Source organism: Leptonychotes weddellii, chromosome 2, assembly GCF_054177405.1.
Source record: "Leptonychotes weddellii isolate Sample4059 chromosome 2, ASM5417740v2, whole genome shotgun sequence".
In the NCBI taxonomy this organism is placed as follows: domain Eukaryota; kingdom Metazoa; phylum Chordata; class Mammalia; order Carnivora; family Phocidae; genus Leptonychotes; species Leptonychotes weddellii.
Window position 1 is genome coordinate 131,620,121 of NC_138370.1, and position 26,167 is coordinate 131,646,287.

The 26,167-nt window shown below is 32.9% G+C and overlaps 1 protein-coding gene across 5 annotated transcripts in view; it reads left to right on the forward strand.

Annotated features, from left to right (window-relative positions):
• The window catches only part of TECRL (trans-2,3-enoyl-CoA reductase like), an 82,338-nt gene that overhangs the window by 14,218 nt on the left and 41,953 nt on the right, over positions 1–26,167 (forward strand). For all 5 annotated transcript variants that reach the window (XM_081813081.1, XM_031018314.2, XM_081813082.1 and 2 more), the window contains exon 2: positions 13,077–13,128. In XM_081813081.1, the coding sequence (XP_081669207.1) occupies positions 13,077–13,128 (52 nt within the window). The remainder of the gene's footprint in view (positions 1–13,076; positions 13,129–26,167) is intronic.

The window sequence follows — 26,167 nt, forward strand, 5'->3', positions numbered from 1 at the left end:
GTAAAAAACAATTTAAATCAAATATAAATCACTGGGCGCATCTTTAGGATACACCTGAGCCTTAAAGTAATCAATATATGCACATATATTTCTAATTTAATCTTTATTGGACAACACACTTTATGTAAAAAAACAGAATAATTATGTAATAAATATACCATAGTTTCTATCAAATGTGGTTATGGTCCACATGGTTTAGACAAATGTATATATCCAGGTACAATAGAATAGAATGTGGTATTATAGGTAAAAGGAATATGATAGTCCATTACCATTTTATTTCAGTTATGTTTGGTTTAACAGGGATTTTGCTCTTTGAACTTGTAATGAATCAAGGCAATCTTCTGTATATAAACCTGTTACGAATTTGTCAAATGAATACACATTAAGTGGAGCACAGGGTGGTAGATGGTGAGCCGAGGTTCGACAACAGACCACAAGAGAAATGGAAATAGAGAAGTTTATTACTCACAGGTTCTGAAGGAAAGTATCCAGCAGGCTTCAAGGGGCTACATGGGGAGATGAGAGAAGACAGGGTGCAGATATAGACAGACAAGACCTGAGGCCCAGGCCTTTATTAGGCTGTGTGAGTGGAGTGCTAGGGGTTCCTGGTTTAAGTCTGAGTTAGTGAATTCAGACCAAAATAGGGGCTTTTGGTAAGCCCCAAGGAAGTCTTATCTTAGGGGCACATTAAGAAAAGTCATTGGGAAACAGGGGAGACTGTTAGTCCCAAGGGCTGTTGAAAAAGTCCTATCAGAATGGACATTTACTTATAACTCTGAGGGCTGCTCTCTTGGGCATGTTCTTGTCTGAAGGGCTAGTGTCAGGTGAAGGTCACTGCAAGCTGCTTGGCAAACAAAACAGATGCCAAAGCAGCAATCTTAGCTTAGCTAAACTCTTGACAAAACCTGAAGATGAGCAGAGTGTATTAGTTATCAGACAGTTCATGATGAAAGAGTTCTTAGATTTTTCATGATCTAACAGTTCAAACAAAAAAGATTGAAAGTTGTGCTTAACATAACGTACTTCTGAGAAATAATTTTGTTTTGGTATTTTTGTGCTTTTCTTTGATTCTTTTTTTCCAAATAAACTAAAAGAAATTATATTTTAGGCATGTACCTTGTCCAGATTAACATTTTACTGGTACTTTGGCTAGCCCAATAAAGAGCTATCAAAATCATTACTGAACGTGTTGCTGTGAACTTAATGTTATTTAAATACAACATACTTTTTTTTTAATTGTTCCTTTTATAGACTGTAATGTTCAAAATTATCCAGTAACAACTTTCTTTCCTGTACTATTACTCATAATAGTAGTATTTAACAAATGAGGAGTAAATTAAGGCAACATTAAGAATTCAACATTCCATTTTTTGCTTCATTTTGTTTTTTAATTAACTAAAGGCTACAGGGCAAGAGGTCTGAAGGCATAATATCGCAGAAAGTAGAAACTGACATTGATATCATTTAAGCCTTTTAACATCCTCACGATACGCATTTGTGCTTCTTAACAACATAGAATATAGCAATGACAAAATTTATATTTCTGTTAGAATTTGTGTAATTATACATAAATGTGAGTGATCTTAGATTTACGTATGCTTACAGTGCATCTCACCATCTGCTGTGAAAACTATGCTATTTACATGGCCACATGATAAGAGCTCGAAGGTTTGGAAGCAATCATTGTTTGAACTTGATATTACCCTTTAAGTGTGTTCAATGGATCATCAAGTTCCTACAAGAATATCTTGCAAGGTCAGAACCCCAGAATATCACCTTTCTCTTCCCTTCCTCCTTCCTTCCTTCTTTCCTGTTTTTCTTTCTTTCTTTCTTTCATATACATTGAAGAATACCAGTCTTCCACTGTAATAGATCCTGGGAACACTAGTGTGAAAACCAAACCAAACCCCCCCCCAAAAAAAAAGTTCCCTCCTTTTCAGACATTCTCTGTATTTTGATGGATAATCACATGTAAGTAGTCCAACATAAGATAATATGACACAAGCCAAAATAGAGTCATGAACTAGCTGCTAAGTCCAAGTGGATGATTTTCTTTTTTACTGCAGAAATTGAAAGGGGCTTTAGAAACCTTCTCCAGTTATAAACAGTCCCAACACACTGGCGGATCATCCCGAGGACATCTCTAATAGTAAAGGGCAATCTTCTAAAGTAGAAATTATCTCCTCTAAATGCCTTATATCCTCAGCTTTTCAAGCTTTAACTGAAGGCAGATAGCTATAGAGACACCTCTGGAGAATTTGGGAAGGAAGGCAAAGATGAATTCTCTACCCACTTAAGAGTTTCAAATGTGCAAACTTTTCGGGCTCCGTAACATTAGTATGTTATATTTTATTAGTGGCTTTTTAAACTGACAGTCATCAAATAATTTTCAATCCTTGTTGATCTACTGGGATTCAGCTAAGTAACCTGAGCCCACCAGTCTGTCACCACATAAAGCCTATGAATGTCACACTTATTTATTTTCCTATGAGAAGTTAGTTCTCTTGTAGAGAGATTTATTGTGAACTGCCTACTACATCAACATATTGGATATTTTATTTGCGAATTGATCTTCCTCTTAAGTCAAGAATGCTGTACCTCTGCCTTCTTATAAACTCATCATTTTAACATCATTTTGTAAAAAGTGTGAATTAATTATCACCTGTCTTTTTTCTTATTGCTGTTTAAGTTTCCTTATTACACATTTTCACTGCCTCCAAAATAAACATTTAATATTACTTCATGTTTGGGCATTTCTGACTTTTCAATTATTGGCTATTTGAGTTCTTAAAAATAAAAATGTAATGTAATTGTAATTTCTTTTAGCAAAATATTTGATGAATTACTGGCTATATAACTGAGGCCTTCATTTGTCAGTACTGGTCTGTGTGCCATTGAATATCTATTTATTATCTGTTGCTCATTAAGATCATTTAATAAAATCCATTTGTAATCTGAATTTAATTTAATAAGGACTTTAACATAGAATCCCTGAGACATTCAGAAGATATGCTACTTCTTTTTGACAGATAGGAAAATTTCAAAGAGCTTTCACACTAAAATTCCTGAGAAACTACTTTTGTCTTAAGAGATATTTTATGTAGAATTCTTTTAACTCGACATTATAAGAAGCATATAAACAGCAAGAACAGCCACAAACCCTGAGCTGTTGAATGCTAAAATGAAATCTGCTTCATTTCAAAATGAGAAGAAAAAAATCAAGTACATTTTTCTACAACTATAAAAAAAGAGATCCATAAATGTACTTATTTGCTTTTACTTTCAATCAGAATTCTGGCATTGCATAGATATATCTTCTTTTTTTAATTTTTTATTTAAATTTAATTTAGTTAACATATACTGTATTATTAGTTTCAGGGGAACATAATGTCTTCTTAGAACTTTGTTGGCAATCGAATTCCTCTAACTTAAATTAATGGTCCAAGTATGTCATGATTTAAATATGTAAATTCAACTTCACTAAAATACTTAATTTTCAAGCTATTTCTTCTTGGGTCTATACTGTGCTATAATAGAAAAAAAAATCTGAACTCACAGCTTAGCTCTGCTTCTGCACAAAATGACACCATATCCACTCTGCCAGATTACATCTCTTCTAAATACTCACATCATCCACCATCACATCCATACTAAAAGGAGGAACCAACATGTGGAGTACTATAATACATAATGCATGTGTGATGGAAAGTGCTATTTTTTTTCAGATGGGTCCCTGCTGTTGCCTCATGATTATTCATTTAGGAGGTTGAAGACACTAACACTCAGCAAGTGATTGCAAGATGATCAAAGTGTTTCCATCAGTAGAGAATTCATGTGTGGAGCTAATTCTTTAACGAGCTGACAGAGAAAGTCTCACCTTAGCTTATCAATCTGCTTCAATTCTCTAGAATTTCTCCCTGTCTGTACTACATTCAATCAATCAGTATATCATTTTATTCTATACACAATATATCTCTGAACTTTACCATCCAAATTCAAATCATTATCACTTCTAACATACCGACTGATCTATGTGGGTCTTCAACAAACACCCATGGAATATGTAGCAAAACAGGAAATATACTAGAGTTTGTATCTGCTGTACTTACAGCTCATACATGTTCCACAGTATCATCTGGTGAAATAGAACTTGGAATTTATTATTATAGGTGAATCATTTATTATTGCAGTACCATTTTAATTGTCACCTAGTGTCTGTTCAATTTACAGAAGCCAGACTGATTCTTTTAAAACTTGAGTTATATCATGTCACTGCTCTGATGAAAACCCTCCAACAGCTACATATATCACTCAGAAGAAAATCCAAGGTACTCTCCCATATTCTAGAAAATTATTCATTATTTCCCACCTTCATCTCTCTGGTCATGTGTTTAACCACGCTGTTCCTAACTCACTCTGCTCCGAACACACTGGCCTGCTTGCTGTTTCTCAAATACTCTGGATGTGGTGGTCCATCAGGGTCTCTGTCCTTGATGTTACTTCTGTCTGGAAGAATCTTCTTCAAGCTATCTGCATAGTTTGCTATCTAGCTTGGGCTTTTGCTCATACATCTTTTTCTTCCTATCAAAATCATATTTCTTCTTTCCATTATTCACATCTCTTACCTCCTTTATGTTTTCTTCTTAAAACTTGTCATCCTCGGATATATTACGTATGTATTTCTTTATTCACTGTCTCATTTCTTAACTATTAGTTATAATTGAATATTAGTTCAATGTGTGCCATTGTGCCATAGTATTTTAGAAAGTGCTTTCAGGTATAAAACTGCTTATAATTAACCCAGTTCTGTTTCTTATTGGCTATGGGACAGGACACAGATCTCTTCACATCTGAGTGCATTAGTCTCTGCTCTGTCAACTGGGGTAACAATACCGAACTCTGGGTTGTTAGGAGTTCACATGATTTAACTGTTTAGAAAAGTTCCTGGTACATATAAGACACTACGTAAGTGCTGACTATTATTTTAAAATAAAATGAGAGAGAGAAAGAGAAAGAGAGAGAGAGTTTTTCCACTCTGACACATAGAAAAGTTACTGGGACATTGTTGGTGTTCAATTGATACTTTTGAATGAAACAACAAACTCCACACATATTTACCATATCATATTAGTTGTTAGCTTGGATCCTTTTATGTTAATAAAATACAAATGTTATTTGCATTTGTATAATGGCTAATGATTGATTTGTATAATAAATATCCAAAATATAATGCTTGGAATAAATATTATGAACAGCAAGACATGACAGTGAATACTTTCTCAAGTTTTTTTTTTTTTAATCCATATTAGTTAAGTGACTGGTTGTATAACTTCAGGAGGACATTCATATTTCATGACCACAATTTTTTCACCTTTTAAAAAATCTCAGTGTCACTTGCTTCATAAGGTTGCTTATGATCAAGTGCCTATCTGTATAGATCGTAAAGCAGTGCTTATAATGCTAAATATTCAATATATTTTCCTCCATTCCCCTACCTTCACCTTTTTCACCCCCTCTGCTATGTCATGTACTATGGTGAAGAATAAGTTTTGAACCAGGTTATTTGCATCCAAAGTCCAATCTTGTAACTTGTTAGCTGTGTCACCCAGATAAATTACTTAACCACTTGGAGCCACAGTTTTCTTGTATGTAAAATGAAGATAATGTTGTATCTAAAGCCATAAAGATGGTATGTTAATTAAATTACTTAATAAAGGTAAAGGTCTTGGAATAGTGGTGGACTCTTATTAAGCATTCAGTGATGTTAGTTATGACTGCTAGCAGTATTCTTAATGGTTTTCAATGCTATTTCTCCATTCCATATTAATTTAAAACAAAAATGAGACAAGTGATTTAATTACAGCATTACACTAGGAGCAAACACACTTCAGTGATGAAAAATGATAATCTATATCAAAGTAATAGATGAAAGAATAGCAAATAATATATATCAAGCATTGAAATTGATCTAAGTTCTAGGTCTCAATAACATTCAGTTTCTTTAAGGTCCATCGTAGCTGTTTAGGACACCTTATGTCCAGAAGAGAAGTGATAGGACTCCTTACCTGTATGACACTTTTTTATCCCTGTTTTGTACTGTATTTAATAATAACATTTTGTTTAGACTTAACCTTGTCTGCATTGGGATTATAAATTATATGGTTGCTTTTTCTACATTTAAGCCTGTGAGAAAAGTACACTCTAGAAGCCTATGTCCTTCAAAACTACTTTAGAAAGAAATTGATAAAAGTTATTTTTCCAGAAATGCTAGCTGTACAAGGGGGAAAAGAATGCTGCTGGGCCTCGTAGTTACCACTTTTGTACCATGAGGGACAGAGGCTGAGCTGTCTGCCATATTACTGAGAAAGAAATTTTGATTATTATTTGCAGCCACGATTTATGGACACTCTACATGACATGTTCGTGATAGAAGTAATTTTATAATTCACGTAAAAAATAGTTGGTCTCATATGGAATTATTGAATATTGTATATTACATTCCTCAAGCTAATATAACACTGTATGTTACTAACTAGAATTAAAATAAAAACTAAAAAAAAGGAATAACAAAAAGATAAAGAAACTGAAAAAAAAAAGAGTCGATCTTATATTTATTTAACATCTGATGATCTAACCATTTTTATTTCTCTCATGTGCCCAAGAAGCTAATGTCTTGGTCAAAGATGGAAAGCATACACTTTATGTGAAGGAGGAAAACTGAATTGTATTTCATATCCTATCTCCCCATCCCCCCACATGCTAAAGGAACTCATATTTTCCAACTATTATGATACTACAATAATGTTTAAAATATATAACATAAAACCTATCTATATATCTATATCTATTAATCAAGAGGATGGCTACATAGATGAGGACATGGTGTATGTGTATTTTGAAATGTAAGGGATAGAGGGCCAAATATTTGAAGATCAGAAAGGTAAACCCTGTTGAACATTAGTGCTGTTTATTAAGAATTTTTGGCAGGTCCTCACACAGGAGATTGGTAAAATTAAACTTGCCTACTTCTTTGAAGTAACTTGTTTTGTGCTATAAAATGAAGGTGAGAAGCATGCATTTATTTCCTGAGGGAAGCTTTCAGAACCTAATCTAATTCACCATCTTTTCTTTTTTTAACTTCTGCTAGAAATAAGCAATGTTCTGTGTGATGTCTGCTTCTTCAGTGTAGATCCTAGAGTGAGGAAAATGTGCAGTAGATCCATCAGCCGGTCTGTGATATACATGTAGTGTGTGTGAAAAATAAGCGTGGATTGTTTTGAACCACATTTGTGACACAACACTATTTTGAGAAGTGCATTCAATGAAACTTGAATTAAAATGATTAAATCTTGTTTAAAAAGGTAATTTAAATGATAAAAATCATTTCATGATTTTGTCAGTTCATTACTAAAGATTCTTTTATCATTAAAATAACTTACAACAAAGAGACAAATAGAGAAACAGTTTTCTATCTCATTGTCATTTTTTTCCTCTTCTACTTAAAACTGTAAGGCAGGACTACATCAAACTTAAAAAAAAAAAAATCTGCACAGCAAAGGAAATCATCAACAAAATGAAAAAGCAACCTATGGATGGGAGAAAATATTTGCAAACCACATATCCACTAAGGGGTTTATTTACAAAATATACAAGGAACTCATACCACTCAAAGCAAAAGAACAAATAATCCAATTTAAAAATGGGCAAAGGAGCTTAAAATAGGTATTTTTTCCTAAGAAAGCATACATATGCTCAACAGACATGAAAAGATGCTCACCATCACTAATTATCAGGAAAATGCAAATTAAAACTACAATAAGGTATCACCTTGCAACTGTTAACAATGGTAATCTTCCCAAAAAGACAAGTGTATCAAGTGTTGGCCAGGATGTAGAGTAAAGGGAACCCTGTACACTGTTGGTGGGTATGTAAATCAGTACCACCATTTTGGAAGACAGTATGAAGGTTCCTCAAGAAATTAAAAATAAAACTATCATAAAAAATAGGGGTCCCTGGGTGGCTCAGTGGGTGAAGCGTCCGACTTTTGATTTCAGCTCAGGTCATGATCTCAGGGTTGTAAGATTGAGCCCCACCTCAGACTAGCTGGGTGTGAAGCCTACTTAAGATTCTCTCTCTCTTCCTCTCCCTCTGCCCCTCCCCACCCATTTGCACTATCTCTCTCTTTCAAAAAAATAAAATAAAATAAAATTGAATTAATTAAATTAATAAAAAATAGAACTATCATATGATCCATTCATCCAATTTTGAGGTATATATCCAAAAGAAGTAAAATCAGTATCTCAAAGAAATATCTGCATCCCCATGTTTATTGCAGCAATGTTTACAAAAGCTAAAGTATGGAAACCACCTAAGTGGTTGAATAAAGAAAATTTGGTGTGTCTGTGTGTATAAAATGGAATATTATTCAGCAACCAGGAAAAGGAAATTTTGTCATTTACAATAACATGGATAAAATTGGAGGGCATTATGCTAAGTTAAATAAGTCACAGTGAGAAAGACAAATACAAAGACAAAGACAAAGCATGATATCACTTATATATGGAATTAAAAAAAAATGAAGTCCTAGAAACAGAGAATAGAAAAGTGGTTTCCAGGGGCTGGGGGTGGGGATAAAATAGTACAAAATTTCAGTTATAAGATGAATAAAGTCAGTGATTCTATTGTATAACCTGATGACTATAGCTTATAACACTGTGTTGTATGATTGAAATTTGCTAAGAGAGTAGAACTTAAATGTCCTCACCAAAGACAAAAAATGGGTGATAAATGTGTTAATTAACTCAATGGGGGAAATTCTTTAACAAACAATGCATATGTATATCAAACAATGCATATGTATATCAAATCCTCACATGGCACAGTTTTAGTATCTTACCATTTAATTTGTCAATTATACCTCAATAAAGCTGAACAAATATATCATAAAAATATTTTTAGTTACGATCTGAAGATTACTTATTGTAAAATATCTGTTTACTCAGAATACTTCCTATCCATTCCAAGTAAAATATATGCAGTATATGCAAGTATGTATCCCATTTGCTAATGTAAAACCTTCCAATGGAAATTCTTAGAGAAATATTTTTCACTTTCCTGAATTAATCAATCCTAAAATATGATTCTCCAGGCTAGTACCTTTCCTTGTGTCCTGAAAACCAGGAACAAAAAGCTCATGCCAGTTAGCAAAACTGCACCAGATATTTTGCCTGTATGTGCGTGTGTGTATTTTCATGCCTCTGCATTAATTCATTTCTATTCAATTCATCTTTTATTCTGTTTTTCTGTGTCTTTACTGCTGGACACATTTCTAAACAAAGTTTACTGACAATTTTTGGTGTGGTCATGGCAATTACTGTCAAATGAATTTCAAAGAGGTTGTTGTTTTAACTTATCCCTTAATTTTCATTTCTTTAAACAGGATAAGCAGTATTCTGAAGACATCTGTTCATTTCAAGGAGTTCCTGAGAAAGTAGCTGAAATTTAGTTCTAAAAAGTAGCAATAGTACAAAAAGAGTTTTACTGTGTAATACTGCAGTATCTGCATAGGAAGCAAATTCAAGCAAATCCTAGATTTCAATTAAATGTGAAAAGTTTTTTCAAAGTCTATCAATTTAAATTGTTGGATAAAGTAATAGTGACCCAAAACTCAATCACGATCAGTTGGAATTAGAAGTAAATTTTTTTTAATTTTTTTTTAAAAGATTTTATTTATTTATTTGACAGAGACAGAGACAGCGAGAGCAGGAACACAAGCAGGGGGAGTGGGAGAGGGAGAAGCAGGCTTCCCGCTGAGCCGGGAGCCGGATGTGGGACTTGATCCCAGGACCCTGGGATCATGACCTGAGCCGAAGGCAGTCGCTTAACCAACTGAGCCACCCAGGTGCCCTAGAAGTAAATTTTTGATTCAACTAACAAACACCATTTACCTTGTCTATTTAACATTTTAAGATCAATTTCCTCTAATGAGAAAGAAACATTAATGAAGAGAATTTCAGGATTTCAGATGTCAGAATACTTATGTCTCCCATTTGCACAATTAATTGTGATTTATAAAAGTGAACAAATTATTGTGATGATAGTTTGTCTTTTTTAAGAGGTATTAAAACTGGCTAAAAAGTAAAAGTTATTATGAATAAACTTTCTGATGAAGCTACAGAGACATCGATTTTAGTAATCGGAAAGTCTTACATACTCTGGTAATTATCATATTTTCCTCTCTTTGTGTTCTGAGTACAACAGAAGGGCTGGAGGAGTTGATCAAGCACAGTCTTGTGGCTAATTGAGCAATACTGTCTGAATCATTTAATAGTTAATTATTTTTTTCTTCTGTATTTGACTAAAATTGCTCCAGCTAGGGCAGTTCTCAAAGATTTATTCAAAATCAGCACTTTTCTAACATGTGAAAGTCAAATGTAATTTTTAAAAAGTAAATTAAAAACTTTGTTAAAAGCTTGCAATAACAACCCATTTCCACACGTAGGTTTCTTTCAGGAGAATCTAACCTTAGTTTTTAAAATTTGTAAATTCAGAGCAAAAATGCATATATCAAATTAGAAGACTTTCTTTTATTTTTTATTTACTTTTTTTAGTTTTATTTTTTTATTATTATGTTATGTTAGTCACCATACATTACATCATTAGTTTTTGATGTAGTGCTCCATGATTCATTGTTTGCATATAACACCCAGTGCTCCATGCAGTACGTGCTCTCCTTAATACCCGTCACCAGGCTAACCCATCCCCCACACCCCTCCCCTCTAGAACCCTCAGTTTGTTTCTCAGAGTCCATAGTCTCTCATGGTTCATCTCCTCTTCCGATTTCCCCCCCTTCATTCTTCCCTTCCTGCTATCGTCTTTTTTCTTTCTTTTTTTTTTTTTTAACATATAATGTATTATTTGTTTCAGAGGTACAGGTCTGTGATTCAACAGTCTTAAACAATTCACAGTGCTTTCTTTTAAATTATTCTAGGAAAACATAGCTTTTCCACAGAAATCTACTTGAGAAAGATTTTTCATTCCAGATTTAAAAACTTCTGTTTTCACATGAATTTGCACTCACAGCTTTATTTTTTTGTTTCAACAGAAGTGACGTTAAACATTATTACATTTTATATGGTGCACTAGATATTGAAACGCAGACTGCAATAACACCAGGTCTTTGTCCTCAAGGACTTCAGAGATGGTTGGAACAACTAGCATGTAAACACAAGATAATATGCCTTCATCAAGTGAGAGCTGAGCAACAGTGAACTCTAAGGAGCTGTTGATCATTAAAATTACTTGTTTTTCCAAATTAGATGGCCCTTGAAATGAGGGGTGGACAAATAATTGATACTCTAGAAAACAGTATATGGATTTTAGGCATCCTTATCAGAGAAAGCAACATATAAAATTTCTTTGTGTTTAAGTAGTGGTAAGATAAAACCAGAACAATGTTAAAGCACCATGTTTTAAAAAATATAATTCAAATATAAGAGTTAAATTATCAATATTAAAATGAAGTATAGGGCACCTGGGTGGCTCAGTTGGTTAAGCGACTGCCTTCAGCTCAGGTCATGATCCTGGAGTCCCTGGATCGAGTCCCGCATCGGGCTCCCTGCTCGGTGGGGAGTCTGCTTCTCCCTCTGACCCTCCCCCCTCTCATGTGCTCTCTCTCATTCTCTCTCTCTCTCAAATAAATAAATAAAATCTTTAAAAAAAATAAAAATAAATAAATTAAATGAAGTATAATATATTCAAGTATATAAATATATATTACCCTATCTAAAAACTGTTTTATAAATATTTATAACCTCTTCCAAATAAGAGCAATGTTATGAAATTTTTGAAATTTTCATACAGATTCTTTAAGGTTCTTTTGTTCTTTACAACACTACCCAAATGGGAATTAATATCATCATTCTGTGCTTCAATCTTAGAACATTTTATTTAGTAAACCATATTCATAGAAGAAATTAGAAAAAAAACATTCTATGAATAATGTAGCCCACCCTTGGTTATAGGTCTATTAATCAGAGAGTGGCATATGGTAAAATCAATGCATTCATTGTTATACTTTTAATATTTAATTAAATATTAAATATAATATAATAATGTTAATTAGAACTGCCTGGGGTGTTTTTATATGCCATCCTTTATGCACTTTTATTATTCACTTCACTCTCTCAAAATAGCTGTAAGACTTTAGTGTAGCAATAAAATACATCATGAACACAATATTCTATATGTGTTTAGAGAAAGGAAATATATTTTCTTACATGGCCATGGATTTGTCCTTTGTTAAAGATCTTGAAGTATTGTTGAGTTTTTTCATAAGCCAGTGAAAGGGACCAGAGGTAGAGAAAAATTTTAGTTAGCAAGTTTGATACGAACAAATTCAGAGAGTCAAAAAACTGTTGTATTGGCTTGAGGTGTTTAAATAGAATTCTCATCCTCATACATTTTACAATCCTGATGAATCCATATATCTAACATGAATAAATACTAATAATATATCTAATTATATATCTAATATATCTAACATGAATTTTGATAGACTTACCATTTTGAGATGGGAGTTTTAATAACATAACTAATGAGGGGGCTTGGATAGGATATTTTTTCGGATGATATTCTGTAGTAAACATTTTCCTCTTTTGCCCATATAAATCAACCTCATATACTGAAGCTTCTCTGTTACAAACTCTTTTACCTTCTGTCTATCTTGTATATTTATTCATATTTTAATTGGTAGTCTCACCAGTTTGGAAGCCAGAAATTGAGTATTATGGACAAAGAAGATTCAAAAATATATTTTTGAGGTGACCATTTAATAATCTCATATAATGACATCATTATTGCTACATACAAAATTAAAATTTTAGAAAAAGGCATACAGATGCAATATTTCAAGGTTGTCAAAGCAGTAATGAATAAAAAGTCAAACAAAACACACTGGTTATTTCATAATAATTTTATACTTTACTAAATTATGTTTTCTTCTTAAAAATATAGCAAACAAATAAATACTTTATTAAAATAATTCTCTCTATATATTTTCTTTTCCTTTTCAGGTGGTACAAACATCTACTATTCATGATGTTAAACAAAAATTCCACAAAGCATGTAAGTTTTATACATAATTTAGAATTTATGTTACAGTTTTCTCAAATTGGTTCAAAGGTATCTGTAAGAATAAGTTCAACATTATGATGGAAAGAGTGTATGGAAATCATATTTTTACAGGAAACTCAGAAATAATGTGTTATATATTTCTTGACTATATTTTCGTATCTAACTCTAATCCACAATTCTCTTAGTTTTTCACAAAATTATTTTGTCCTTCATATTTGAACAAGTATTTACTTATATGTAAGCAAAATATTAAGCAAAAACTTTACTCCGTGTATTTATACTGGTCAAATCTCTTTCACATAGAGATTTTTTAACAACAAATTAAAACTATACTATTTAATTTTATTAATAGCCAAATTTACCTCATTAAGAGGTGTCTTTGTTATTTACTTAGAAATATTTATATGAGGTTTATTTAAATTGGATTTTTATTTTACAATTTTACAATAACGTTTACTCATAACTTAAACATCATGAAAATGTCTATAATTACTAGGAAGCATTTTTTATAGACTTTAATTTTAAAGCAGTTTTAGATTCATAGCAAAACTAAGCAGAAAATACACAGAGTTCTTATATACCCTCTGCTTTCACACATGCACAGACTCTCCCACCAACATTTCACATCAGAGTAGTACAGTTGTTACAATTCATGAACCTACATTGACAAATCATTATTTCCCAAGGTCCATAGTTTACATCAGAGTTCATTCTTTGTGTTGTACATTGTATGGTTTTTGCTAATGAGCATTTTCAATCTCTTGTATTTATTTGAACAATATTTCTTTTCTGAAAGTCTTAAAGCTCGCAATGTAATGCATCAAACAGTTTATAAATAAAGTAGGTAGAATTTTTAATAGGAACAGGTAGCATATATAGTATGGAATATAATTATTTAAAATATGCTTAACCTGTTTAAAATTCTTTGGGAAGGTAGGTTCTAATATTTACCTCAAAGACATGTAGGATTTAAATATGCAGAAATGAACCAGAAAGGGATTATGGTAAGGAAAAGAGAAAAAAACAAGTGCAGAGATCTGTCATGGAAATGATTCTCTAACTTTTAGAATGAAAATAAATTATATTTTTGCCAGTACTTTCTAAATTAGGGAGAACTTTTCCAAACTCCAAATTTGTGCCTCATCGCATTACCTATGTTAACCATATTATCCTGATTATTTACACAAATATTTCCTGTTTATTTGCATACTAATGCAGTTGTTTGTGTTATTCCTATCTTTGCATAAAATATGGTTCTCAAACTAATAATTATTGTCATCTGTGGAAAGACTTGGACTAAACTTATTTAATGAGGTCGTTTCAGAAAGTCTAGATTGTAGTAATAAGTGAGAAGACATTTGAAAATAATGCTTTTACTATGAAGTACAAAGTTGCAAGAAAATGGTTGTATTTAAATTAATAATGACAACGTAATAAAAATATGATTTCTACTATTGTCTGAAAAAGAGGAAATGAATTAAGGGCTAATGCATGTGTAGAAGGAATGTGCAATTACCTTGATGTGTAAGTCTATGACTGCTTGTATGACAGTTTGCAATATATATATTGATATACATAACAATTACAAGAAATCTTAAAAATTTTTGAGCCAGAAGTCCTGTATGTGGTTTAGAGCCTATTTCTAATAATAAGTAGTTTGCAGAAAATCTTAGAAATGTGCAGTTTCTGAACTGGATAATTAAAAATAAGACAGGCATCTGGGTGGCTCAGTTGGTTGAGCATTGGACTATTGGTTTCTGCTCAGGTTATGATCTCAGGGTTGTGGGATTGAGCCCAGGGTTGGACTCCATGCTTAGCGTGGAGCTTACTTGGGAGTCTCTCCCTCTCTCTCTGCCCCTCAGGCTCTCTAAATAAATAAATAAATAAATAAATAAATGTAAAAAATGTGACAATAATGTGATTAGTTTTAAAAGCTGTATCAAGACTTAATGATTTCTTTTTTTTAGACTTAGTGATTTCTTTTTTTTTTTTAGACTTAATGTTTTCTTTAGAGGATTTTTTTTAAAGATTTTATTTATTTATTTGAGAGAGAAGGAAAGAACACAAGAGGGGGGAGGATAAGAGGGAGAAGCAGACTCCCCACTGATCAGGGAGCCCAATGAGGACCTCGATCCCGGGACTCCAGGATCATGACCCAAGTAAAAGGCAGTGGCTTAACCAAATGAACCACCCAGGTGCCCTAAACCTAATGATTTCTTGATGACTATTATTTTATTTATTTTCCTAGCCATATATCTAATCTTTAACAACTATATGTAAATTGTGATTTTTCATTATTATAAAATGAGTGTTATTTTATAAAGTATACCCATCACTTAAAGAAAAATAATATTCAAATGATTGTATTTATTATACCATACTTTATGTGGCCAACATGAAAAAATGCTCAATATCACTAATCATGAAGGAAATGCAAATTAATACCACAATGATGTATCATTTCACATCTCTCAGAATGGTTATTTTCAAAAAGACAAGAAAGAAAATGTGTTGGTGAGGATGTGGGAAAAGGGAATCCTTGTGCACTGTTGGTGGAAATGTAAATTGGTACAGCCACTGTGGAAAATAGCATGGAGATTCTGTAAAATATTAAAAATAGAACCACCATATGATCCAACAATTCCACTTGTGGGTATTTAACCAAATAAAATCAAAACACTAATTCAAAAAACGAATGCACCCCTTATGTTTAAGAGAGCGTTATTTACAATAACCAAGATACGAAAGCATAAGTGTCCACCTAAGTGTCCATCAATAGATGATGGATAAAAAGATATGGTACACACACAGACACACACACACACACATGCTGGAATATTACTCAGCCGTAAAAAGGAATATCTGTTTGTAACAAAATAGATAGAAGTAGAGAGTATTATGTTCAGCAAAATAAGGCAGAGGAAGACAAATATCATATGACTTTACTTACATATGGACTCTTAAAACCAAAACAAATGAATCAACAAACAAAAACAGAAAGAGACTCATAAATACAGAAAACAAACAAATGATTGCCTGAGGGTAGGAGAATAGGGAGATGGATAAAATAGATGAAAGATATTAAGAAGTACAATCATCCATTTATGAAATAAATAACACATGGGAATGTGGTATACAGCATAGGAAATTCCCCCTTCTCATGATCTATCTCTGTCTTGCTCTCTGTCAAATAAATAAAATCTTAAAAACAAAGCAAAACAAAAAACAACTCTATTACATATTCAAGCTGAGTAGCATTACCTTATTTCATGTTACTTAAATCAATAACTATTACATGATTTCTTTATTTTAAATTTAAGTTAATTATCTTTTGGTGTACAATATGACTTTATTAGAATAATAGCTAATATTTTTAGAACATAATAGAACTTATAAAAAGCCAGGGCCAACTGTGTATATACTAATTTAAATCTGTAATGATATATTCCATTTTGTGGATTTAATCAATCAACAATCAAAATGTTTGCCAGAATAACAAGTAAATTACAGTGGAAAAATTCTGCCCAAATATTACAAGTTATTTTGCTATGCTTTATCATACTTAAAAGTATTTAGATTCTTATAATCTAGACCTCCTTAGAAAAGGGATGGATGAATAGTTAGCATGGATAAAATAGAAGTTATATTAATAAAAAGAATTTAAAGATTTTTTAAAGCAAATGTCTAGTGAATATATTCTTTCAAAACTCTGTCATTACTTGTTTTAGGGAGGAAGCCAAGGAATCTAAAGCAGAGATTAGACAATACTACTGCTGTACAAAGTTGTATAAAGGTAGGATTTCATCTAAATAGTTTTAAAAAAACAACTTTTTTTCAAATCTTTAAAAACTTTTACTGGTTTTGTAGCTAAAAGTGATTTGCAATCACAACAAGATAAGGTGCTCTGAATGCTATTACCATTTCATGCATAATCTCTAAAAAGAACTAGCCTTCAACCACTTACTGTGAATGACAACTTCTGTGATTGTTTGGTGGACGTAAATACCATAGTTATAATTAAAATGGATGATAGGAAAAACTCTCTAAAGATCAAGGGAAGCCATTTTAGATTTCTTCCTAAGTTAACAGGACTGTGTATAAACTTCATTTAAACCAAAAGGCTGATTAATGGCCCACCAAGCATACTTTGTACACTTGCTTTTTAAATGAGTAGCCTAAAGGAAAACCATCTTGTCCATAAGATATCAATCAATGCTCCTACTGCCTGCATCCCTTAACACTAAAATTTGTGATTTCTGCGTATATGCTAATCTATAATCCTTTGAGATTTTACAAGAAGTACAAAATATATAACCCTATAAAAACTCTTCATTTTCCAGAGCACTTTCTTCCCTGTGAAGAGCATGTTTCCTGGGCAACTATCCTAACTTAGGCTCAAATAAAACTCTCTTTAAAAAAATTTATTTATTATATATATTATATATATAATAAATATAATATATATAATAAAATAAATAATAAATATAAATATAAATAAATATAATAAAATAATATAATCTATATTAATTTTTACTTAAATTCTATTTAGTGAACATACTGTGCAATATTGACTTCAGGAGAAGAATTCAGTGATTTATCACCTACATGCAACACCCAGTGCTGATCAAAAGTGCCCCTTTTAATACCCATCACCCAGCTACCCATCCCTCATTGCCTTCCTTCCATCAACCCACAGTTTGTTCTCTATCTTTAAGAGTCTCATGGTTTGTTTCTCCCTCTCTGTTCACATGTTTTGTTTCTTAAATTCCACATATGAGTGAAATCATATGGTATTTATCTTTCTCTGACTTTTTTCATTTAGCATAGCATACCCTACCTCCATCCACCTTGTTGCAAATGGCAAGATTTCATTCTTTTTGAGGGGTGAGTAATATTCCATTATATATATCTTCTTTAGCCCACCTGGGCTCTTTCCAAAGTTTGACTATTGTTGATAATGCTGCTATAAACATCAGGGTGCCTGTACCCTTTCAAATCTGTATTTTTGTATCCTTTGGATTAAAGACCTAGTAGTGCAATTGCTGGGTCATACAGTAGCTCTTTTTTTTTAACTTTTTGAGGAACCTCCATACTGTTTCCAGAGTGCCTGCACCAGTTTGCATTCCCACCAACAGTGTTAAGATCATTCACATTTCTCCACATCCTCGCCAACATCTGTTGTTTCTTGTGTTGTTAATTTTAGTCATTCTGACAGGTGTGAGGTGGTATCTTATCATGGTTTTAATTTGTACTTCCTTGATGATGAGTGATGTTGAGCATCTTTTCATGTGTCTATTAGCCATCTGGATGTCTTCTGAAAAATGTGTATTCATATCTTCTGCCCATTTCTTAACTGGATTATTATTTTTTTGGGCGTTGAGTTTGGTAAATTCTTTGTAGATTTTGGACACCAACCCTTTATCAGATATGCCTTTCCCAAATATCTTCTCCCATTCTGTATGTTGCCTGTTAGTTTTGTTGATTGTTTCCTTTGTTGTGCTGAGATTTTTATTTTGATAAAGTCCCAATCGTTCACCTTTGCTTTTGTTTCCTTTCCCTCCAGAGACTTACCTAGTAAGAAGTTGCTCCAGCCAAGGTCAAAGAGGTTGCTGTCTGTGTTGTCCTCTAGGATTTTGATGGTTTCCTGTCTCACATTTAGGTCTTTAATCAATTTTGAATTTATTTTTGTATGTAGTCTAGTTTCATTCTTCTGCATGTGGCTGTCCAGTTTTCCCAAAACCATTTGTTGAAGAGACTTTTTCCATTGGGTATTCTTTCCTGATTTGTCAGAAGATTAGTTCTGGTATGGATTGAATTAAATGTGTAGATTGCTTTGGATAGGATTGACATTTTAACAATGTTTTTCCAATCCCTGAGCATGGAATGTTTTTCCATTTCTTTGTGTCCCTTCAATTTCTTTCATAAGTGTTCTATAGTTTTCAGAGTACAGATCTTTTACCTCTTTGGTTAGGTTTATTCTTAGTATCTTATGGTCTGTGGTTCAGTTCCAAATAGAATCAATTGCTTGATTTCTTTTTCTGCTGCTTCATTATTGGTGTATAGAAATACAACAGATTTCTGTACATTGATTTTATATCCTGTGACTTTGTTAAATTCATGTATTAGTTCTAGCGATTTTTGGTGGAGACTTTCAGGCTTTCTATATAGAGTATCATGTCCTCTACAAATAGTGAAAGTTTGACTTCTTCCTTGATGATTTGGATGTCTTTTATTTCTTTTTGTTGTCTGACTGCTAAGGCTAAGACTTCCAGTACTGTGTTAAATATAGTGGTGAGAGTGGACATCCCTGTCTTGTTCCTGACCATAAGGGAAAAGTGCTCTGTTTTTCTCCATTGAGGATGATATTAGCTTTTGGTCTTTCACATATGACCTTTATGATATTGAGGTATATTCCATCTGTCCCTACTTTGTTGAGGGTTTTTTTATCAAGAATGGATGTTGTATTTTGTCAAATGCTTTTTCTGCATCTACTGAGATGATCATATGGTTCTTATCCTTTCTTTAGTAATGTGGCATATCATGTTGATTGATTCATGAATATTGAACCAGCCATGCAGCCCAAGAATAAATCCCACTTGACCATGGTGAATAATTCTTTTAATGTACTGTTGGATTTGATTTGCTAGTATCTTGTTGAGAATTTTTGCATCCATGTTCATCAATGGTATTTGCCTGTAATTCTCCTTTTTAATGGGGTCTTTGTCTGGTTTTGGAATCAAGGTAATGCTGGTCTCATAGAAGGAGTTTGGAAGTTTTCCTTCCATTTCTATTTTTTTGAACAGTTGGAGAATAGGTATTAACTCTTCTTTAAATGTCTGGTAAAATTTCCCTGGGAAGCCATCTCACCCAGGACTTTTGTTAGGAGAGTTTCAATTACTGATTCCATTTCTTTGCTGGTTATGGGTCTGTTCAAATTTTCTATTTCTTCCTGTTTGTGTTTTAGTAGTTTGTATGTTTCTAGGAATTTATCCATTTCTTCCAGATTGCCCAGTTTGTTGGCATATAATTTTTCATAATTCTCTCTTAAAATTGTTTGTATTTCTGTCATGTTGGTTGTGATCTCTCCTCTTCCATTTGTGATTTTATTTATTTGGGTCCTTCCTCTTTTCTTTTTGATAAGTCTGGCTAGGGATTTATCAATTTTATTAATTCTTTTGAAGAACCAGCTCTTAGTTTTGTTATTCTGTTCTACTGTTCTTTGTTTCTATATCATTTATTTCTGCTGTAATTTTTATTTAAAATTATCTTATGTTTAGAGACTCTAAAAGGTTTGTTCATTTAACATTGACAAATCCACAGTTTTAAAGTTGGGTGAGATATAAAATCCAATGAACATTTGAAGAATACTGAATGAGATTCAATCTTTATGTAGTAACAAATCACATAACATTTACTAAATGTTTTTCAAGTTACATCAATATTTATATTTTCAAAGCTTATATCAAAGTTTGTATATAATTGAGATTAACTATGCAAGATTTTGATTAATGTGAGCATTTGTACCAAACACTTGATAAATAATTTCTTTCTAGATAATTCCTCATAAATATTTTGGATCCTTATTTGACACTAAAGTTTGAATACTTGTTTTTTTTAGAAAATTATACATAGTATGGGGCACCTGGGTGGCTCAGGTGGTTAAGCGACTGCTTTCGGCTCGGGTCATGATCCCAGGGTCCTGGGATCGAGCCCCGCATCGGGCTCCCTGCTCGGCGGGAAGCCTGCTTCTCCCTCTCCCACTACCCCTGCTTGTGTTCCCTCTCTCACTGTCTCTCTCTCTCTGTCAATTAAATAAATAAAATTTAAAAAAAAAAGAAAATTATACATAGTAAATGCTTTTTAGTGTTTCTAGATCATGTTTCTTTTTAAATTATCAAAATAAATTAGGATGCTGTGATGTTTTGATTTATAATAAGAAATGTATATTTGGTTTTCATCCTAGTTTCTGGCACAGAGCTCCTAAAAACCTTGGGATATCCTAAGTAATGACAGCAACAAAGGTCTTTTATTGTTAATGAGGTAAATTTTGGACTACACCTAAGAATGGCGGCTTGTTGCCAGGAGGTTTGGAACTTTCAGTCTCACCCCCAGGCCTCTGGGGAGGGGAATGGTCTAAAGTTTGAATCAATTGTCAACAGTCGACAAGACTGGATTCAGAGAGCTTATGGAGAATATGTGGAGATTCAGGGAGTGTGGTTTTTTTTCAGACAAAGCATGGAAACTCTGAGGCATTTCTCCATCCTTGCTGTATTCATCTCTTCCACCTGACTGTTCCTGAGTTATATCCTTTCATAATAAACTTGTCATCTAATAAGTAAAATATTTCTCTGAGTTCTGTTAGAAGCTCTTGCAAATTAATGATACCTGAGGAAGGGGTCTTGGGAAACTTTGTTTTATAGGAGGTTGGTCAGAAGCACAGGTGACAACCTGGACTTGCAACTGGTGTCTGAAGTAATGGAAAAGCAGTTTTGTAGGACTGAACTCTTAACCTGTGGAATCTGCTGGTACTTCCAGGTAGATAGTGTCAGAATTTAGTTAAATTGTGGGACACCATGGTGGTGTCCCAAGCATAGGTTGTAATGGGAGAACACCCTCCTCCCTCCCACCCCCCGACACACACATATTAAATTGGGTGCAAAACCCAAAATAGATGCTCTAAGCCAAAAAAGTCAGAAATAATAACACCATGAAATTAGGATGATATTCCATGGAATCTTTCTACTCATCAATTTTTTATGGACTAGTAACATATATGTCAAAATTGATAAACAATTGTGTTTAAGAAAATTAGAGGAAACCATGAAGGGCAAGGAAAATGAAAAGAAAAGCTCTTTCCTTGTGATGTTTATCTTGTTATTGTTTTCTCTTCTTTCCTCAAATCTAGGTGTGTCAATTATTAGTATCCTTGTGCTCTTCAAGCATTATACCTCAAAAACATAACTCTGTTAGCTTCCAATACCATCCCTGGGCTGCAGAAATTTATTTATTTCTTTTTTTATTAACATATAATGTATTATTCGTTTCAGGAGTACAGGTCTGTGATTCATCAGTCTTACACAATTAACAGTGCTCACCATAGCACATACCCTCCCCATTGTGCATCACCCAGCCACCCCATCCCTCCCACCCCCCTCCACTCAACAATCCAGTTTGTTTCCTGAGATTAAGAGTCTGTTATGGTTTGTCTCCCTCTCTGGTTTCATCTTGTTTCATTTTTCCCTCCCTTCCCCTATGATCCTCTGTCTTGTTGGAAAATCCACTTCTAAAACCTATAAGATTTTTTCGCCGCATAACTGTTCCTTGATACTTAAAACCTCTAATTCTCCTTCAAATGAATTTCTTTTTGTTAAATTTCATACTTTCTGCCAATGATTATAGCATCACTAATTTTTGTTTCTTGGATATTTGAATTGCTTTAAAAAATTATTTATTAAGTTTAAATTGTCACTTAGGCAGAGTATCCCTATTCCTTCACCCCGATGTTTGCTCATGTCTCTTTATATTTCTTGGAATAATCTATCTTTATAAAATTCACTAAATTATCAAGATATAAATGCCTTTTTGTTCTTGATGAGAATCCTTGATTTTTCTTAATTATACTCTCATTTTTTTAAATTGAAAGATTATAGCTGATATCAAAGTTGAGCTTTTGCTATCAAATATTGTGCCTCATAATATCTTTGTATGTCCTATTCTAGTTCCCTTGCATTAACATTCATAATAAGGAAAATAAATATAGCTAACTTTTATCAAATAGTCACTCTTTGTTATGAATATCCTAAGATATTTCTGTTCAGCAAATATTTAAAACTACTTACAACAACTTTATGATCATCTAGTAGTATTTTACTTTTCATTTTACAGATGAAATTCTTTGAAAAAGATTAGAGAACTTGCTCAGTGTCACATAGCTAATAAGTGGCAGAGCTGGAATTCAAACTCAGGGAATATGACTCTGTAACCTGCACTCAAACCACTAATCTCCATTGCCTCTATTTTACTGAGTCATATATTTAAATTATTTTTTAGGCAGAAATTCAAATAATACCTGTGTATTTTACTTCAGAAATGCTATCATTAGTCCTCATTAACAAATAGAGAAAGAACTTGAAAGTTAGTTTTAGAAATTATGTAATGAATAATATTGCTATAAGTCTATGCATAGTTCACAATTGGTTATAAAAGTTGAAATCCCTGTCTAATGTCACCTGGTGCCATGTAAGATCAACAGTTAAATTAAAAACAACACTTAATACAAATAAGAGGAATTAATGCAAATATGGTTTGAAATTGCCAATGGAATTTTCTCCTGTGAGACTGATCTAAGAATTAGTAATATATGAACTGAAGTAAGTGAATGACAGTCAATTGAAGTATAATTCATGCACTCATTCTGTGTCATAAAGGAATTTTCTGAAAGACAAACCAAGTCATTTTACTCATGACCTGTGTTATCTATTAGTTGGTAACACCATACAAAGTTTTAATGATGTTTATAATTTATTGGACTACTTGTCTCTGAGTCCCCAGAGAGAGCCTGGGATGGGGCAATGGTGGAAAGGGAGAGAGAAGCAAGAAAAGGCAATGGGATTAGCAAACCAATTGCAGTTTCAGACCCATAAAGGGATGTATAATTTATTGTGACAGTTGAAATGCATATATTTCTTTGCCAAAAGGCCAGGGGGACATAAACAATGATAAACTTTGAAAGGTTCAAGGAGAATAACTCAAAACAAAGATAACACAGTGGAAAGATTTATGACATATAGTATAGAATAATGAGTATCCTCTAGGCAATCTGAAAGGAGCCTCCTGGACAAGGCTGTAGAATTCCCTGATCTCTCTGTGAAAGAAGCTAGAAAAATGATAAATGTAACCAAGGGAAGAAGTGGCAGAATGTTTTTCTTTAAAAAGCTCTCCACTGCTAACTCTAGAAGTAGCTAATATTCTTTCTATAATAGTTTCCTCAGCAACAGAAATTATGAGTCTTATCAAGAATTTAGATAAATATATGGAACAATTTGGCAGGTTATTCACTCAGGTTACATTTTGTGAAAGCTATGGGGATTAAGTGGCTATTTCCCTTCTAGAAATCTAATCACCCCACAATCCAGTAAGACCCTTCAATAGTGGGCAAAAATCTCACCAGTTTTTTCATATTACAATTAGATCTCAAGATTGAGATAAATTAATAAATCCTGTTAATATTGATATTCTGGTCATTGAAAAAATTCTAATGAATATGCCAACTGACACAAAAAAGTAGACTATATGAGTCTCCCTGAGCTAGAAATAGCAAAAGAGATCTGTTAGTTAACCACATCCTTGATGAACCTCATGCAAAATATTTCAGGAAAAGAGTGAATTTTTATGAATCATATTTAACCCATTTAAAATTTAATCAGATTTTCAAAACATCTCTTCTTTACTAAGCATACTGTATACATCATTATAACAATTTTATTCCACAGATTGTTAAGTTTTCTTCAATAAAGAAAGAATCATTACAATTTGAAGCCAAATAATATTTGGTAATCTAAAAAATTTTGTTTCACAGGAAATTTTTTATAAGTTTCCACATGATTATCTCACAAAATAATAGTTTAATTTTTTTTGTATTTTTAATTGTATCTTTAAGAAAATCTTTTTTTTTTGCTACTTGAGCAACAAAAATTATTTAATTCCATTTAATTCAACAAATACTCATTAATCAAGTTAAATTATCAGGTACTATGCTATACTACTATACATGAATATTCATAGTCTAACCATCAAGACTTTGTGGCATACTGAAACACATGTGCCTACGCAAGCATACACACAAATTAATGATTTTCCAGAATTGCTTAATGTTGAATTCATTAGTTAAAAATAATTAAAATTTTATTTTACATTAATGTTAGTAAATTTTATTCTGTGTGGTCGCAGATGCTCTCTTGATTCTTAAAAGGAGATGACAGGATATATCCAACTTTCTTTTTCTTAAGTATATTTCAAAATAGTTAACTTATATATGTTGAGAAATGTATATACATAGAGAGAAATGTCAAATCTTTTTTTTTTTTAAGATTTTATTTATTTATTTGACAGAGAAAGACACAGTGAGAGAGGGAACACAAGAAGGGGGAGTGGGAGAGGGAGAAGCAGGCTTCCCGTGGAGCAGGGAGCCCAATGTGGGGCTCTATCCCAGGACCCTGGGATCATGACCTGAGCCGAAGGGATCACGAACTCAGCTTAACAACTGAGCCACACAGGGACCCCGAGAAATGTCAAATCTTAAAAAAAAAAAAAAAAAGGTAATGCTGGAAGAAGATTGCTTCCCTAATTTTGAAATTTTATTTTTTTAATTTAATTTAATTTTATTATGTTATGTTAGTCACCATACAATACATCTTTAGTTTTTGATGTGGTGATCCATTAATGTGTTCTATTACATTGATTGATTTGTGAATGTTGAACCTCACTTGCATTCCCAGGATAAATCCCACTTAATCGTGGTGGATGATCCTTTTAATGTATTGTTGGATCCAATTAGCTAGGATTTTGTTGAGAATTTTGGAATACATATTCATCAGGGATATCGGTCTGAAATTCTCCTTTTTGATAGGGTCTTTTCCTGGTTTGAGGATTAAGGTAATGCTGGCCGAGCCTTCAGGATCTTAATTTTGAAAGCCTAAAATTAACAAGTCAGGAAATGACAGATATTGACGGGGATGCAGAGAAAGGGGACCCCTGCTACACTGTTGGTGGGAATGCAAGCTGGTGCAGCCACTCTGGAAAACAGTATGGAGGTTTCTCAAAAAGTTGAAAATAGAGCTACGTTATGACCCAGCAATTGCACTATTGGGTATTTACCCCAAAAATACAAATGTAGAGATCTGAAGGGGTACGTGCACTCTGATGTTTATAGCAGCCATGTCCACAATAGCCAAACTATGGAAAGAGCCAACATGTCCATCAACAGATGAATGGATAAAGAAGCTGTGGTATATATATATATATATATATA